Here is a 15,062-nt window from a genome sequence, read left to right as displayed (position 1 = left end):
ATGATACAATACAGCATTACTCTTTCTTTTTTTTTTTTGCTGTGCTGGGTCTCTGTTTCTGTGTGGGGCCTTTCTCTCATTTGGTGCTTGGGCTTGTCATTGCAGTGACTTCTTTTGTGGGCTCACTAGTTGTGGCTTGCGGGCTCCCGAGTACAGGCTCAATAGCTGTGGCATGGGCCCAGTCACCCCACTCTGCGGATTCCTCCCAGTTCAAGGATTGAACACATGTCCCCTGAAGTGGCAGGGGGATTCTTAACCACTGGCCCACCAGGGATATCCAGTATTACTCCATTTTTTAAAAGTAAATATTTTTTATTTTCAAATAATTTAAAATTTGTAGAGAAGATGCAAACATAACAGTTAACTCCTCTTCTAGTTTTTCCTACTGTTAACCCCTTTACCATAGTATGTTTTTTAAAATTAAAAAGCCAACATTTATATATTACTGTTAACTAAACTTCTTTTTAGATTTCACCAGTGTTCCCCATTGATGACCTTTTCCTGTTCCCAGTATACTGGACCCAATCCAGTGTATCACATTGTATTTAGTTAGTCCTCATGTCTCCTTAGTCTTCTCTGGTCTATGACAGTTCCTCATTCCTTCCATGTTTTTCATGATTTTGACAGTCTTGAGGAATATTGGTCTGACATTTTGTGAAGTTTTTCTCAATCTGAATTTGGCTGATGTTTTTCTCATGATTGGACTGGAGTTCTGGGATGTGGCAAAGAATACCATAGGTGAATTCTCACCACATCATAACAGAGAATATGTAATGTCCACGTGATATCAACTGGTGATGTGAACCATCATCACTTGGATAACATGGTGTTTGCCAGGTTTCTCCACTGTAAAGTTACTTTTTCTCCCATTTTTGCTCTCTTCTTTGGAACTCAGTGAACTCAGGACTGGACTTAAGGAGAAGATTAAGCTTCACCTCCTTGGGGAGGAGGTTAATGGCAAGAGGGGCTTACCTACATATGGGGTTCTTCTATTGGCATGATTTGTCTTCTCCCTCCTATTATTTACTTGTTTATACAGTCATTTATTTATTATGTCTTAATATGTATTCTTTATAATCTTTATACATAATTGAAACCTTAAAAACCTCTAGTTCCCCCACTGATATGTAAATTTTTTGAGGAAAGATTTTTATTTCTTGTTTGTTTTTGTACACTCTATATGTTTAGCATACTCTCCTAATTTATAGTGTACTTCCAGTAATTTTATTTTTGAATGGATATATTTTCACTTCAACTGAAAAGGACCTTGTCGTTATTAAATAGAACTGTGAATTGAAAATAAAAGTCAGTTTTAAAATAAATTTGATCACATTGTAATAAGTATCTAAAAAAAGCAAAGGGTACTGCAGAATTAACTTAACCATTGGAGTCTGATGTCTCTCCACAAAATATTGCAGTGATGTTTGGAAAGAAATAACAATTTGTGTTAAGCCAAGGATGTGACCTGCTGTGTCCTTTCTTTTTTTTCAGATCACCAGAGGAGATTAAGACGCTGTCTTCTCCCTTCTCTGGAAAATTATCATCCGATGCAGTCACTCAGATAACAACAGAAAGTCCAGGTAAAGCCACATTTTCATCTGAAATTTTTGTCAATGCTGAAGATCGTGGACATGAAATTCCAGAGCTCAATATACAGAAGTCTGGCAATGTTCCTGTCAAGTTTGCTTCATCATCTTCAGTTCAGCAGATTACTCATGGTACAGATGGTAAGAGAATATGATTGCGTTTTAGGTCATATTACCAACTTTTGTGTGTAATTAAGAAATTTCTTAGTTGAGTCTTTCTAGTTAGAAAATCTGACTTTAATTTTAATCACTAGGCTGTACATGATTGTATCGTTTGTTTTTCATAGCTATGAGGAGAATATAGTTTATTATGTTTTTATTTCTATTCTATTGGAGTTAACAACCTATGTGAAATGCATGCTACTTGTGGTTAACATATTTTCATCTCATAATAACTTGTCATAAGAGTGCAAGTAGTTCATGAAAACTGAAAAACTGTAGAGGTTCAATTTAAGAGAGGCAGGTGACTGATTTGACTTTTTTTTTTTAACTATCATTTTGAATAATATATTAAACAGATTTTGCAAACACAATACCAGTCTATTTCTTGCTGTGAAACATTGACCAGGGACCCAGGTTGGCTATGACCCTGCTGTCTTTAAAATGTGGAGCCTTGGATTCACCGTCAGAGTCGTCTGCAAGGGATGAAAACCATGGAGGTGCACATGTGGGAGGCCCTTATGGGCTGGGCCTGGGAGTGGCCCAGATCACTTTCCACTGACTAGGGCTAGTTTACCTGTGCTTTCCAGGATGAAGAAGAAATGCGATTTGGTGAACAGCTAGCAGTCTCTACCATACGGTCTACATTTAGGGTGTTTGTATGCTGTCTTGACAGTGATATTTTGATAGTGCTTTTACTATGTAACATTCAGAACTATAGCAAGCTATTTTCTTTTTCAGACCAGTAACTGGAAAATTAAGTTCCCATTCTTTCTCTAAATAAAAGTGGAAGCTTTAAATTACTAATTTTAAAGTATCCAGTAACTTATACAAATCTATTCAAAATAAATTTTAAGTTTTCCTGCTAATGCAAAAAGTTTATGTGTCTGTAGGTAAAGATGGGATATACTTTATTTATTTATTTATTTTTGCTCTATTTCTTTTTGCTCTTTTGGGGGGGATATACTTTAAATGTATAAAGAAAATTGCTTTGTTCTGAATTTAAATTGCACTGAATTTAATTTGAATAAATACGTTTATATGTTGAGACAGTTATATTTCTCATACATTTTTATTGTAGTATAAAAATAAACCCCCAAAATGTATAGTCTAATAAATCTTTAATGTGTTAGTTCCCTATTGCCATCATTATACCATGTAAGAACCTCAAAAATCTCAGAGCTTTACAGCAAACATTTGCTCTTCTCACTCATGGGCTTACTAGTCAATTGAAGTTTGGCATCAGGATACAAAAATACTTTGGGTCTGTTCTACATGCCTTGTTCTGAAAGCCAGCCTACTCTTGGCTCTGTGTTCTTATGTTGGTGGCAGAAGCACAAGAGAGGAAATGCAACTATGAAAGTGTATTTTATACCTCTTCTGACATCATATGGATCAGTCTGTATAGAGGCCATAGTTTATATAGTTTTACCTTTACATACAGGTACTTGGAGAAAAGACTACTTTAAGAGGTTTACCAATAAAAGATTAACTGTGGTTTAAACATAAAATTTTCAAAAATATTTTAAAATATACAGAATAATAAGTTAAATTTATGATTGGGTGTCCACTGCTCTGAATTAAATTAAGGGTAATATGCTGTTATGTCTATATTTAGTTCCATTTTCAGGTTTTTTGAAGAAGCAGATTTTATGGTTGAACTTTCTTCTTTACCATTCTCCAGTCCTTTTTTTCTCTTCCAGGAACAATTATTATTTGCTGTATAGTGGCTTCTTCCCCCATAGATAGGCAGTTCACACTTTTAAGACTTCTGCATCCATACATGTAAACTTGTTGACAATTCAAAAGCTCAGGTGTCTCTCTCAGAATGTTCCACCTTCACATGAAAGCCATTCTTGCTCTCGGTCCACTCTAATTCTGCCCAAATGTTACTGTCCATTTTCTGCAAACTTTGAGCAAAATTTACATACACCGACAGAAGAAGAAAACTAATAAATCAATATTCTAACAAAGATGACTCCAGCATGTCCAAATAGAAGGGAAGGCTATAGCGTGTGTTTTTCTATTATTTAAATTCTTCCATCCTCTGTACATCTCTTTGTTCCCCTTGAATTCAGCCAGGTTCTCATTAGCTGGGTTTTTATTTGCTGCAGTGGTACAAGTATTTTTAAGTAGGCAAAGACTGCACTAGCCCTACACATCTAAGTTTAAAATAGTTTTTTGTTAATTTCTATGACCAAGCTTGGTAAAGTGGTCCCCTTGTTATTAGCCAGACTCCTTTTGACTGTCTTTTTTTAAAGGTAACCTTATTTCTCCTTGATAGTTAAGGTCAGTCATGGTTTAGTCAACATTGTGACCCCCTATTGCCTGCACTGTTTCAGTGATGTAAAGAATGTAAAATGACTAGATGGCTCCTGTCTCTTGATAGAATTGCCCCTCCCTTATTTCTAAGATCTTCCATCTAACAAAGCACAGTCACAGAGATGGAAAGAAAAAGCTTTTAAAGACGCCGACCTTTTTTCCTGACTACGTGCATTCTGTCTGTGGGATAGAAGTATCAGAACCATATATGGTTCTGAGCATGTGCCATATTCTGTAAGCTAGCATTCCAGCCTCAGAAAGTGATACCCACCAGCTTGTGCCACAACAGTTTTCAGTGAATTGTTCACTCATTTTTTTCTTTTTTTTTTCAGTTTACCATAGTTGTAGGTGATCAGACTTGTGATGAGAACAGTGAATTCCTTTAGGTGTCAGCCTTTTGTCTCCTTTCCTTCACTCTGAAGTCAGTTCCTCTGTTGGAAGCAGGGTACTAGTAATAGGGATTTCATATCAAATCATCAGAATGATGGAGTGGTAATTCCAAGTAGTATAAAAGTTGTTGTGTCCAGAGTGAGGGAGTTCTCATTCCTGGGGCTATCAGACTCTGTCTTGAGTATCACTTCTTGGCCTTTTGGCTAAGATCAAGTGATTTTTATAAACTAGACATGTGTAACTAGGAGTCCATCTAGAGGTAATGACAGGGTACAAGGGAGAATCATGGTCTCTAAGGATAAACTGAAGAAGCTGGTCTGTTTGATCAGAGGTGATAGCTGTCTACAAAATTCTGTTCAGATATGTGATACAACCACATAAAATATTCAGAAATAACCTGAACAAGAATTTTTATAGGACTTTTGTGTAGGGATGGGGCTTCCCTGATAGTTCAGTGAGTAAAGAATCCACCTGCAATGCAGGAGGCCCTGATTCGATTCCTGGGTCGGGAAGATCGGCTGAAGAAGGGATAGGCTACCCACTCCAGTATTCTTGGGCTCCCATTGTGGCTTGTTTGGTAAAGAATCTGCCTGCAACGCTGGAGACCTGGGTTTGATCCCTGGGTTGGGAAGATCCCCTGAAGAAGTGAAAGGCTACCCACTCCAGTATTCTGGCCTGGAGAATTCCATGGACTGTGTAGTCCATGGAGTCGCGAAGAGTTGGACACAACTGAGTGACTTTGACTTTCACGTTCACTTTCACTGTGTAGGGATAGAAAAGAAATGACCAGTAGACTAAAAGAAGGGATGAAATATTTCTGAATAGTAAAACTGAATATTGTAAAGATGTCATTTGTTCCCAAATGAATTTATACTCTTAACATAATTGTACTCAAATTCTAGCAAAATTGTTGTTTTGTACTTGTTTAATTGATCTTAAATTTTATAATGGAGACTAACAAAGAAAATTCTGAAAAAGAAGAGTAATGAAGAGGATAAATTTTAGCAATAGCTGATGGAGTGTTTTAATGGGATGCCTAGGCATACCAGACCACCTGACCTGCCTCTTGAAAACCTATATGCAGGTCAGGAAGCAACAGTTAGAACGGGACATGGAACACCAGACTGGTTCCAAATAGGCAAAGGAGTACGTGAAGGCTGTATATTGTCACCCTGCTTATTTAACTTATATGCAGAGTACATGATGAGAAACACTGGGCTGGAAGAAACACAAGCTGGAATCGAGATTGCTGGGAGAAATATCAATAACCTCAGATACGCAGACGACACCACCCTTATGGCAGAAAGCGAAGAAGAACTAAAGAGCCTCTTAATGAAAGTCTCTTGATGAGAGTGAAAAGTTGGCTTAAAACTCAACATTCAGAAAACTAAGATCATGGCATCTGGTCCCATCACTTCATGGCAAATAGATGGGGAAATAGATTTTGGGCTCCAAAATGACTGCAGATGGTGATTGCAGCCATGAAATTATAAGACGTTTACTCCTTGGAAGGAAAGTTATGACCAACCTAGATAGCATATTAAAAAGCAGAGATATTACTTTGCCAACAAAGGTCCGTCAAGTCAAGGCTATGGTTTTTCCAGTGGTCATGTATGGGTGTGAGAGTTGGACTGTGAAGAAAGCTGAGCACCGAAAAATTGGTGCTTTTGAACTGTGGTGTTGGAGAAGACTCTTGAGAGTCCCTTGGACTGCAAGGAGATCCAACCAGTCCATGCTAAAGGAGATCAGTCCTGGGTGTTCATTGGAACATTTGACGCTGAAACTGAAACTCCAATGCTTTGGCCACCTCATGTGAAGAGTTGACTCATTGGAAAAGACCCTGATGCTGGGAGGGATTAGGGGCAGGAGGAGAAGGCAACAACAGAGGATGAGTTGGCGGGATGGCATCACCAACTCGATGGACATGAGTTTGAGTAAACTCTGGACTTTGTGATGGACAGGGAGGCCTGGCGTGCTGCGATTCATGGGGTCACAAAGAGTCGGACACGACTGAGCAGCTGAACTGAACTGAGAAGTTGCCATATTATTCTCACTCTTGACTTATGGGCCCAGACTTAGTCATATGTCCATACATGGCTGCAGGGGAGATTGGGAAATATAATGTACAGGTGGACAGTATGTACCCAGCCTAATATTAAGATCCTGTTACAGAGGGGACTTCCCAGGCGTTGCAGTGGTAAAGAATTTGCCTACAATGCAGGAGATGGTGGGGGGAGTGGGGGGTGTGGGTTCAGTCCCTAGATCAGGAAGATCTTGGGGGAAGGAAGTGGCAACCCACTCCAGTATGCTTGCCTGGACAGTCCCATGTACATAGGAACTTGATGGGCTACAGTCAGTGGAGTTACAAAGAGTTGGATGTGACTGACCACATATGCATGCTGTTGTAGAGGACTTCTGTGGTTCTCCAGCGGTTGAGAGTTTACCTGCTGATACAGGGGACATGGGTCTGATCCCCAATCTGGGAAGACCCCACATGTCTCAGGGCATCTAAGCCCATGAGCCGCAACTAGTGAGGCCAGATGCCTAGAGCTCATGCACCACGGTGAAAAAGTAGCCTCCATTCATTGCAACTAGAGAAAGCCTGTGAGTAGCAACAAAGACCCAGCATAGCCACTAATTAATTGATTAATTTTTAAAAAGATGCTGTTATAGACTGTTTCTACCACATCATGAAAGAAAAGTATATAGGAAAAGACTTCATCCTCTATAATAATCAAATTATTATACTGTCACAGACATTTTAGAAAGAATTTCAACAGTTGATAATAAAACAACTTTATAAATGACATAATTTTTAACTCTGAAATCATAAAATCTATGTTATATGGGACAGCAGGGGAAAATAGGTGTGCTATAAACAGGAAGTCTTTTTTCACAGAATTCTCAATTATTGAAAATGTAGTTCACCCCTACTTTTTAACATTAGGAGAAGGGTTAAATACACTTAATTTGTAGTATAATGATTTTTTTAAAATGTGAAGCTGTGAAATAAAATGAAAATTGTATTAATGTAAAATGGAAAAACTGAAGTCCAAGTTATATATACTGTACACAACTATGTAAACAAATACAGAGGAAAGCCATGTAGGAAATACATTAAAATGTTAATAATAACTATCTTTGATAGTAGAACTTTTTGTTTTTTACTTTTGCATATTTTTTTAATATTGAGAATTTATACTTTTATAATAGAAAACTTATTTTGAAAATCTGCCACATATAATAGATTTATTTTCTATGACTCTAGTGGCAGAACCTCCAAAGTTCAGTTGTAGGAGTTAAGAGTGACCAGGTTTGGATTCAGTGTAAGGTAAAGTATTTCTTAGAGAAATACATTTGAATAGATTGCTATATATTGGAATAGATGCTAAAACCACTCTATTTAAACCTCATGCTGCTGCAATTTCTGCAGTACTTCCTATCTTCCTCAGCATTTTCTAATTTTTTATATCACAAATTTATGAAAATACTAGATGGTTTACTTATTTAGTGTGCTAATTGTTTGCTGTTTATCTCCTTTAGAATGCTAGTTCATGAATATGTCCCAGGAATCTTGAAGGGTACTTAATATTTATTCAGTTAGTTAATAAATGTTTTCTTAATAATTATTCTGATCTTTATCTCCTTAGGCCAGCCTTTACTATTGCCATATAAGCCTTCCGGTAGTTCGAAGATGTACTATGTTCCACAATTAACACAGATTCCCTCGTCTGTGGATTCCAAATCAGACACCACCATTGAGAGCTCACACTCAGGTATGACATATCAAAGCTCATTGCTATTTGGTTTTTAAGTGAAATATGGAACTATTTTTGATCAGTCTCTGGTTCAGATAGGTGAGTTAGCTGGTCAGATATATTGTGTACACTCAAACATTTAATAAATATTTCAAGAAAATTGTGTGAACAGTTACATGTTTTGGTTAGTGGATTCCATCTAGGACAAAGGTTTCCAAGTTTTCTCTGTTCACAGTGACCTTAGCTTTTGGTTGGGGGATCTTTTTCCCCATCATCATGTGGATATGGGTCATTAGGAGCATAGAATTACAAGAAGTATTTTTTTCAAATACTAAGCTATTGTGTTATTAGACGTAAAAATACTGTTTTGATCTAGCAATTTAATAAGCAAAAATATTAGGTTTTTTTTTGGTTTTGTGTTTGAAAGAAAATATTTTACTATTTTCATAAATACCATAATTACTTACTGATGAGATGTGCAGCTATTGGGCACTGTAAGCTATCTCAAACCATGAGATAAAATGGGACACAACCACTCTTGTTTACTATTTTTGTTACAGAAACAGTCAAAAACCCAACTCTGCAAAGATACAACAGCGTTGAAAGGAATGTAGCAGTATCTAATGTTAAAACATTTAGGTGCTAGTTTTTGTAGTGTATTTGCTATGTGTGCTGAGTCACTTGTGACCCTTTGGACTGTAGCCTGCCAGGCTCCTCTGTCCATGGGATTTGGTTATTTGTAGTGTACACCAGATATTAAGTATCACTATTTCCCTAGGATTTTAAAATATCCCACAGCACCTGTATGAGATCACCACAAGAGAACTGTAGATTTAGAAAGTGAATAGCACCCCATGGAGGAGCTCAATAAACATTTTTTGGGGAAAATTACAAGATACGTATACTGAGTTGGTAGGATGTGGGGTTTTGATTGTTGGGATAACATATTGATTGGTCCATAGGAGATGATTTGATTCAGTTTAAATATGAGTTGTTCATGATTAGTCAGTACACATCATTATGTGTGTAGAAATTAAAAGGAAAGTAGTTGTCCCGGGTGTTACACAGATTTGATTTTAAGAAAACCAAACTAGTATCTAACAGTAACTGAGGTAAAAACCCCTGTTACTGCTGCTTCTGACTTCCCACCATGATGCCAATGTTAGGATTGATTGTTAAGCCTATAACCAAGATCCAGAAAGAATTTTTCACTACCTGCATGGCTATGATTTTAAAAAGACACTTAATGGCTACCAGAAATAAAATAAGCTCACTTAATTGATTGTAGTTAGGAAAATCTTTAATCTCAGTCTCACTTTCAGCCAGCCCTCTAATTCAGAAGACAGAAATGTACCAGTAGAAATCTGATCAAGTGTTCCAGTATTTTTGAGGTCTCCTGTGTACTTCTATTCATTTACATCCCTAACTCTTCCCTCTGGAGACATTAACGTTGAGAAAAATGGGACAGTAGTGGGAAGAGAAAGTGACTCAGGAATGGTACATTGTATCATGAGAAATATTGTCCCTATAAGTAAGGTACTGAATTCATCAATTAGACAAGAAGAGATCTGTTAGCTATATACTTGAGGTTGTTATTTTTTCATGTTCTTCCATCTGTTCTAAGAGTAGATGGAATTAACAATAGAAAATAACACTTTCTTATACCAGTAGAGCTACCCTAGATGAAAGCCTTGAAACTCTTCTGTCTAAAGAGTATTTTGTGTTTCCATAGATATATATATGGAAGATCCAACTAGAGTTTGGGGCTGAGGGCAAGTCATAAACCACTGCAAATATTTGGGCCAAAAAATTTCTCAATTGAGAATGAGTAAGCTGTTGAACTCATAAAAATCCTTTTAAAAACAAAAACACAAAGCAAAGGTAATCTCACAGAGAAAGAGATTTGCTATTGTTGTTCAGTCACTCAGTTGTGTCTGACTCTTTGTGTCCCCATGGGACCCCGTGGACTGCAGCACACCAGGCTTCTCTGTCCTTCACCATCTCCCAGAACTTGCTGAAACTCATGTCCATTGAATTGGTGATGCCATCCAACCATCTTTCCCAGCATCAGGATCTTTTCTAATGAGTCAGCTCTTTACATCAGGTGGCCAAAGTATTGGAGTTTCAGCTTCACCATGAGTTCTTCCCATGAATATTCTGAGTTGATTTTCTTTAGGATTGACTGGTTTGATCTCCTTGCAGTCAGGAACTCTCAAGAGTCTTCTCCAACACCACAGTTCTAAAGCATCAATTCTTCAGCACTCAACCTTCTTTATGGTCCAACTCTTACATCCATACACGACTACTGGAAAAACCACACAGCCTTGACTAGATGGACCTTTGTTGGCAAAGTAATGTCTCTGCTTTTTAATATGCTGTCTAGGTTGGTCATAGCTTTTCTTCCAAGGAGCAAGTGTCTTTTAATTTCATGGCTTCAGTCACCATCTGCAGTGATTTTGGAGCCCAAGAAAATAAAGTCTGTCACTGTTTCCATTGTTTCCCCATTTATTTGCCATAAAGTGATGGGAACGGATGCCATTATCTTAAGTTTTTTGAATCTTGAGTTTTAAGTTGGCTTTTCACTCCTCTTTCACATTCATCAAGAGTCTGTTTAGTTCTTCGCTTTTTGCCGTTAGAGTGGTATCATTTGCATATCTGAGACTTTTGACATTTCTCGTGGCAATCTTGATTCCAGCTTGTGCTACATCCAGCCCAGCATGTCACATGATGTACTCTGCATATAAGTTAAATAAGCAGGGTGACAATATTCCCTGAAATGAAAGAAAGAAATAGATGTTAGAAATACATTCTTTGGGTCTTAGTAACACTGTGAAATAGTAACAAGGTTCCAGTTATATTTGAGAGTAAGTTCTGTGAAGATAGGTACCATGTATGTTTTTAAAGACATTTATACCTCATACCAATATAAAGTATAGATGTTATTTTTACATTCATTTAGAGACATTTAAATAATGTACATACTACTAATACTTAACTGTCAATAGGAGCAAAAAGCCATGGGGGAGAGAACTGGCTGGAATTTTTTTAAAAAGATGAGAAGTTACAGCCTAAAAATGGCAGAGAAAAATTATAGCAGAAAAAAATGGTAGCATGAAAAATTTTGCCCTGTGATAAAAGCAACAGAGTTTTGGCAAAACTTTATAGAAAACTTTTCCAAAACTCTGGAAATAAACCAAAGTCTAGTAGCCTTTGTAGTTAGTATTTATTGAAGAAAAATGTCTGAACCTTGATAAAGAATAGTAAGTTTGTGGCATTTTAACTTACTCTGTTCTCATCCCTACACTCATCTCAATGAGAATCTTGAAAAATATCAGCCTATAGTTCCAGTACTGGAGGAAGTAGGACAGAACTAGTCCTCTTTCAAGACTCCACTCAAAAGACTTGTCTATATTTGACCATACTCGGAGCTATCCAGTGTGTATGAGCCTCCTTTAAAGGAAAAACTGAAGATGAGATATCCATAGATATTTTGAAAAGCATTGGCATATTCCTAGGACTCTAGAAGACTTACACATGTGCGCAGGCCTGTGTGCATGCTTAGGAAAGACCTGAAACCTTTAACCATTGCCTGCCCTTAAGGCTCTGGAGAAGAAGGAAGGAAAGGCTAAGGCAGAATTTTTAACTCCCTACCCTCAGTGTTGAAGGCTCTGTGCACATAATCCCTTGGCAAAGACTGAGAGATTTATTGTTTATAGATGTTTAAGGATAGCTATATCTTAGCTTACCACTAAGCTCGTTGAGTGGGAACTTCAGTAGAGTTTACAGAATAAGTTTAGAAAAGTTACTTTTAAAAAATAGCATAAAAAATATCCCCCGCTCGCCACAACTAGTGAAAAACCCACACAGCAAGGAGGACCCAGCATAGCCACAAATAAATAAACAAAAATTTAACAAAGAATTAAAACAAGCTATAAGAACAGTGTTTTACCAAATAGAGAATATCAGTAAAAGAAATAGAAATTGTAAAGATCATCAAATAGAAATTCTGGAGTTGAAAAGTACAAAAGCTGAGATAAAAAAATTCACTAGAGAAAACTCAATGTCAGATTTGAACCAGCAGAAGAATGAATCAGTGACTTGGTGAAGATAGGTCAGTTGAGATTATCCAGTGTGAGAAACAGAATTAAAAAAAAGAATGAAGAGAGGTCAACAGAATCTCAGAGTCCTATGGATTACCCTCAAGCGATCTGTTATACACATAATGAGATGGAGAGAGAGAAAAAGACTGAAAAAGTATTTGGAGAAATAATGGCCCCAAACTAGCAAATTTAAGGACTCCTGTTAAACTGCATCTGAAAAACTCAAGGAAGTCCAAGCATGATAAAGAGATCCATGTCTAGATACATCATAAGCGATCAAAAGACAAAGAATGTTGAAGCAGCTAGCACGAGTTATATACAAAGTCTCTTCAATAAGACTAATAGCTGATTTCTCCTCAGAAGCCATATAAACCAGAAGGCATTACAATGGCATATTCAAAGGCTAAGGGAAAAAACCTGCCTACCAAGTATTCTGTACCCTGCAAAACTTCAAAAATAAAGGAGAGATTAAGACATTCTCAGATACTCAGATAAACAAAAATTGAGACTGCATTGCTAACAAACTAACTCACAGAAAATACTAAAGAGATTTTTCAAGATGAAGTAATAATAACTCAAATAACCTAAATAGTAAGTCAAATCCACATGAAAAAATAGAGTAATAAAAGTAACTACGTAAGTTAATACAAAGACAGTAGAAAGGTATTTTTATTTGTAGTTCCCTTTTCCTTCTATATGACATAAAAGACATGCATAAAACAATAATTATAAATTTATGTTATTGGACACAAGATGTGTAATGATATAACTTGTGAAAATAGTGTAAAGAGGGGAGGGGACAGTTATAAAGGAGAGAAGTTTATATATACTATTAAAGTTGGTATTTGACTTCCCTGGTGGCTCAGATGGTAAAGTTGGTATTAATTTAGAGTGTTGATTTATATTTATATTAACATGTGAATGTTAATTCCCAGGACAATCACTAAGAAAATAACTTTATATGTAGTAAAAGTCATCATAGGAATTAAAATGATATATGTATAAATACCTATTTGACACAAAAGGGACATAGTACAGAAATCCAGGAGCAAAAAAAAGCATAAAACATTGAAAACAATAGAAAAATAGCAGATTTAAATCCTACAGTTTTAGTAGCTACATTAAATGTAAATGGATTATACTTTGATAGAAAGGCAGAGATTTACAGATTGGCTAAAAAGGCATAATTTAACTGTATGCTGTCTGCAGAAGCCTCACTTTATTTTTTATTGAAGTATAGTTTATTTACAATATTGTATTAGTTTCAAATGTTTATCTAAGTGATTCAGTTTTAGCTATATATTTTTTTTCAGATTATTTTCCATTATAGTTATTATAAGATACTGAATACAGTTCCCTGTGCTATACAGTAGGCCAGTAGGCCCTTGTTTTTTTATCTTTATATATAGTAGTGTGTATCTGTTAATCCCAAACTCCTAATTTACCCCCTGTCCCCAGGTATTCCCTTTGATAACCATAAGTTTGTTTTTTTACATCTACGAGTCTATTTCTGTTTTGTAAATTAGTTCACTTGTATCATTGTTTTTAGATTCCACAGATAAGTGATACCATATTGTGTTTGTCTTTCTCTGAAAAAGACCCTATTTTGGTAATTCCCTGGTAGTTCAGTGGTTAAGACTCAGCACTTTCACTGCCATGAACCCAGGTTCAATCCTTAGTCAGGAAACTGAGATCCCACAAGTCGTTCAATGAGGCCAAAAGAAAGAGACTCACTTGAGATTCAAAGATAAATTAAAGGATGGACTAGGATATGCTCTGTAAATAATAGCAAAGAAGGGCTAGATTGTGTATTAGGAGACAAATTAAACTTCAAAACAAAAATTGTTAATAATGACAGTGTCATTTTATAATGATAAAAGAGTCAATCGATCAAGAAAATATAACAATTATAAAATGTATATGCACCTAACAGCAGAGTGCCAAATATATAAATCAAAATTAACAGAACTGAAAAAAAAAATACATTATTAAAGGAAGAAATATTTCAAGCCAATAGCAAAAGATCATATATTGTATAATTCATTTACATGAAATTCCCAGAATAAGCAAATCCTTATAGACAGAAAGTAGATTAGTGGATGCCAAGGGAATGGTAGGGAATGGGAAAATAGGGAGTAACTGCTACCATATGTAAGGTTTCTTTGTGGGGGCAAAAATGGTCTAGAATTAGATATCAGTATTGGTTGTGAAAGTACCAAGAACTACTGAATTGTACACTTATTTTAATTGGTTAATTTTCTGTTTTGTCTAGTTTAGATAAAAAGGGGTCAGCAATGATATGAAGAAAAAGACTGTGTAAAGCTGTAAAGATTTGGTAGCAGGTATAAAATATTATTGTTTAGGCAAGAAAGGATGGAATTAGCATGGCAGACATTAAATTAGTGATGTGGACAAATCTGAGAAAGTCTCTAAAATTACAGAGGAAAAAGAAGAAAGTGAAAATGGCTGTGAGGGACTTCCTGGTGGTACAGTGGTTAAGAATCTGCCTGCCAGTGCAGTGGATGTGGATTTGATCCCTGATGTGGGAAGATTCCACATGCTGCTGAAGCAGCTAAGCCCATGTGCCACAACTACTGAAGCCTGCACACCCTCGAGCTAGCACGTTGCACCAACTGGAGCCCATGTGCCTGGAGCCTGTGCTCTGCAACAAGAGAAGCCTGCGCACTGCAAGGCAGAGTAGTCCCCTCTTGCTACAACTAGAGAAAGCTGCCCTACAACAACGAAGA

At 36.6% G+C, this 15,062-nt stretch overlaps 1 protein-coding gene across 8 annotated transcripts in view; it reads left to right on the top strand.

Annotated features, from left to right (window-relative positions):
• The window catches only part of ALMS1 (ALMS1 centrosome and basal body associated protein), a 200,220-nt gene that overhangs the window by 128,312 nt on the left and 56,846 nt on the right, over positions 1–15,062 (top strand). For all 8 annotated transcript variants that reach the window (XM_020883328.2, XM_020883334.2, XM_020883333.2 and 5 more), the window contains 2 exons: positions 1,492–1,727; positions 8,108–8,233. In XM_020883328.2, the coding sequence (XP_020738987.2) occupies positions 1,492–1,727; positions 8,108–8,233 (362 nt within the window). The remainder of the gene's footprint in view (positions 1–1,491; positions 1,728–8,107; positions 8,234–15,062) is intronic.

Source organism: Odocoileus virginianus, chromosome 2 (assembly GCF_023699985.2).
Source record: "Odocoileus virginianus isolate 20LAN1187 ecotype Illinois chromosome 2, Ovbor_1.2, whole genome shotgun sequence".
In the NCBI taxonomy this organism is placed as follows: Eukaryota; Metazoa; Chordata; class Mammalia; order Artiodactyla; family Cervidae; genus Odocoileus; species Odocoileus virginianus.
This window is presented reverse-complemented; position numbering and strand designations above follow the sequence as displayed.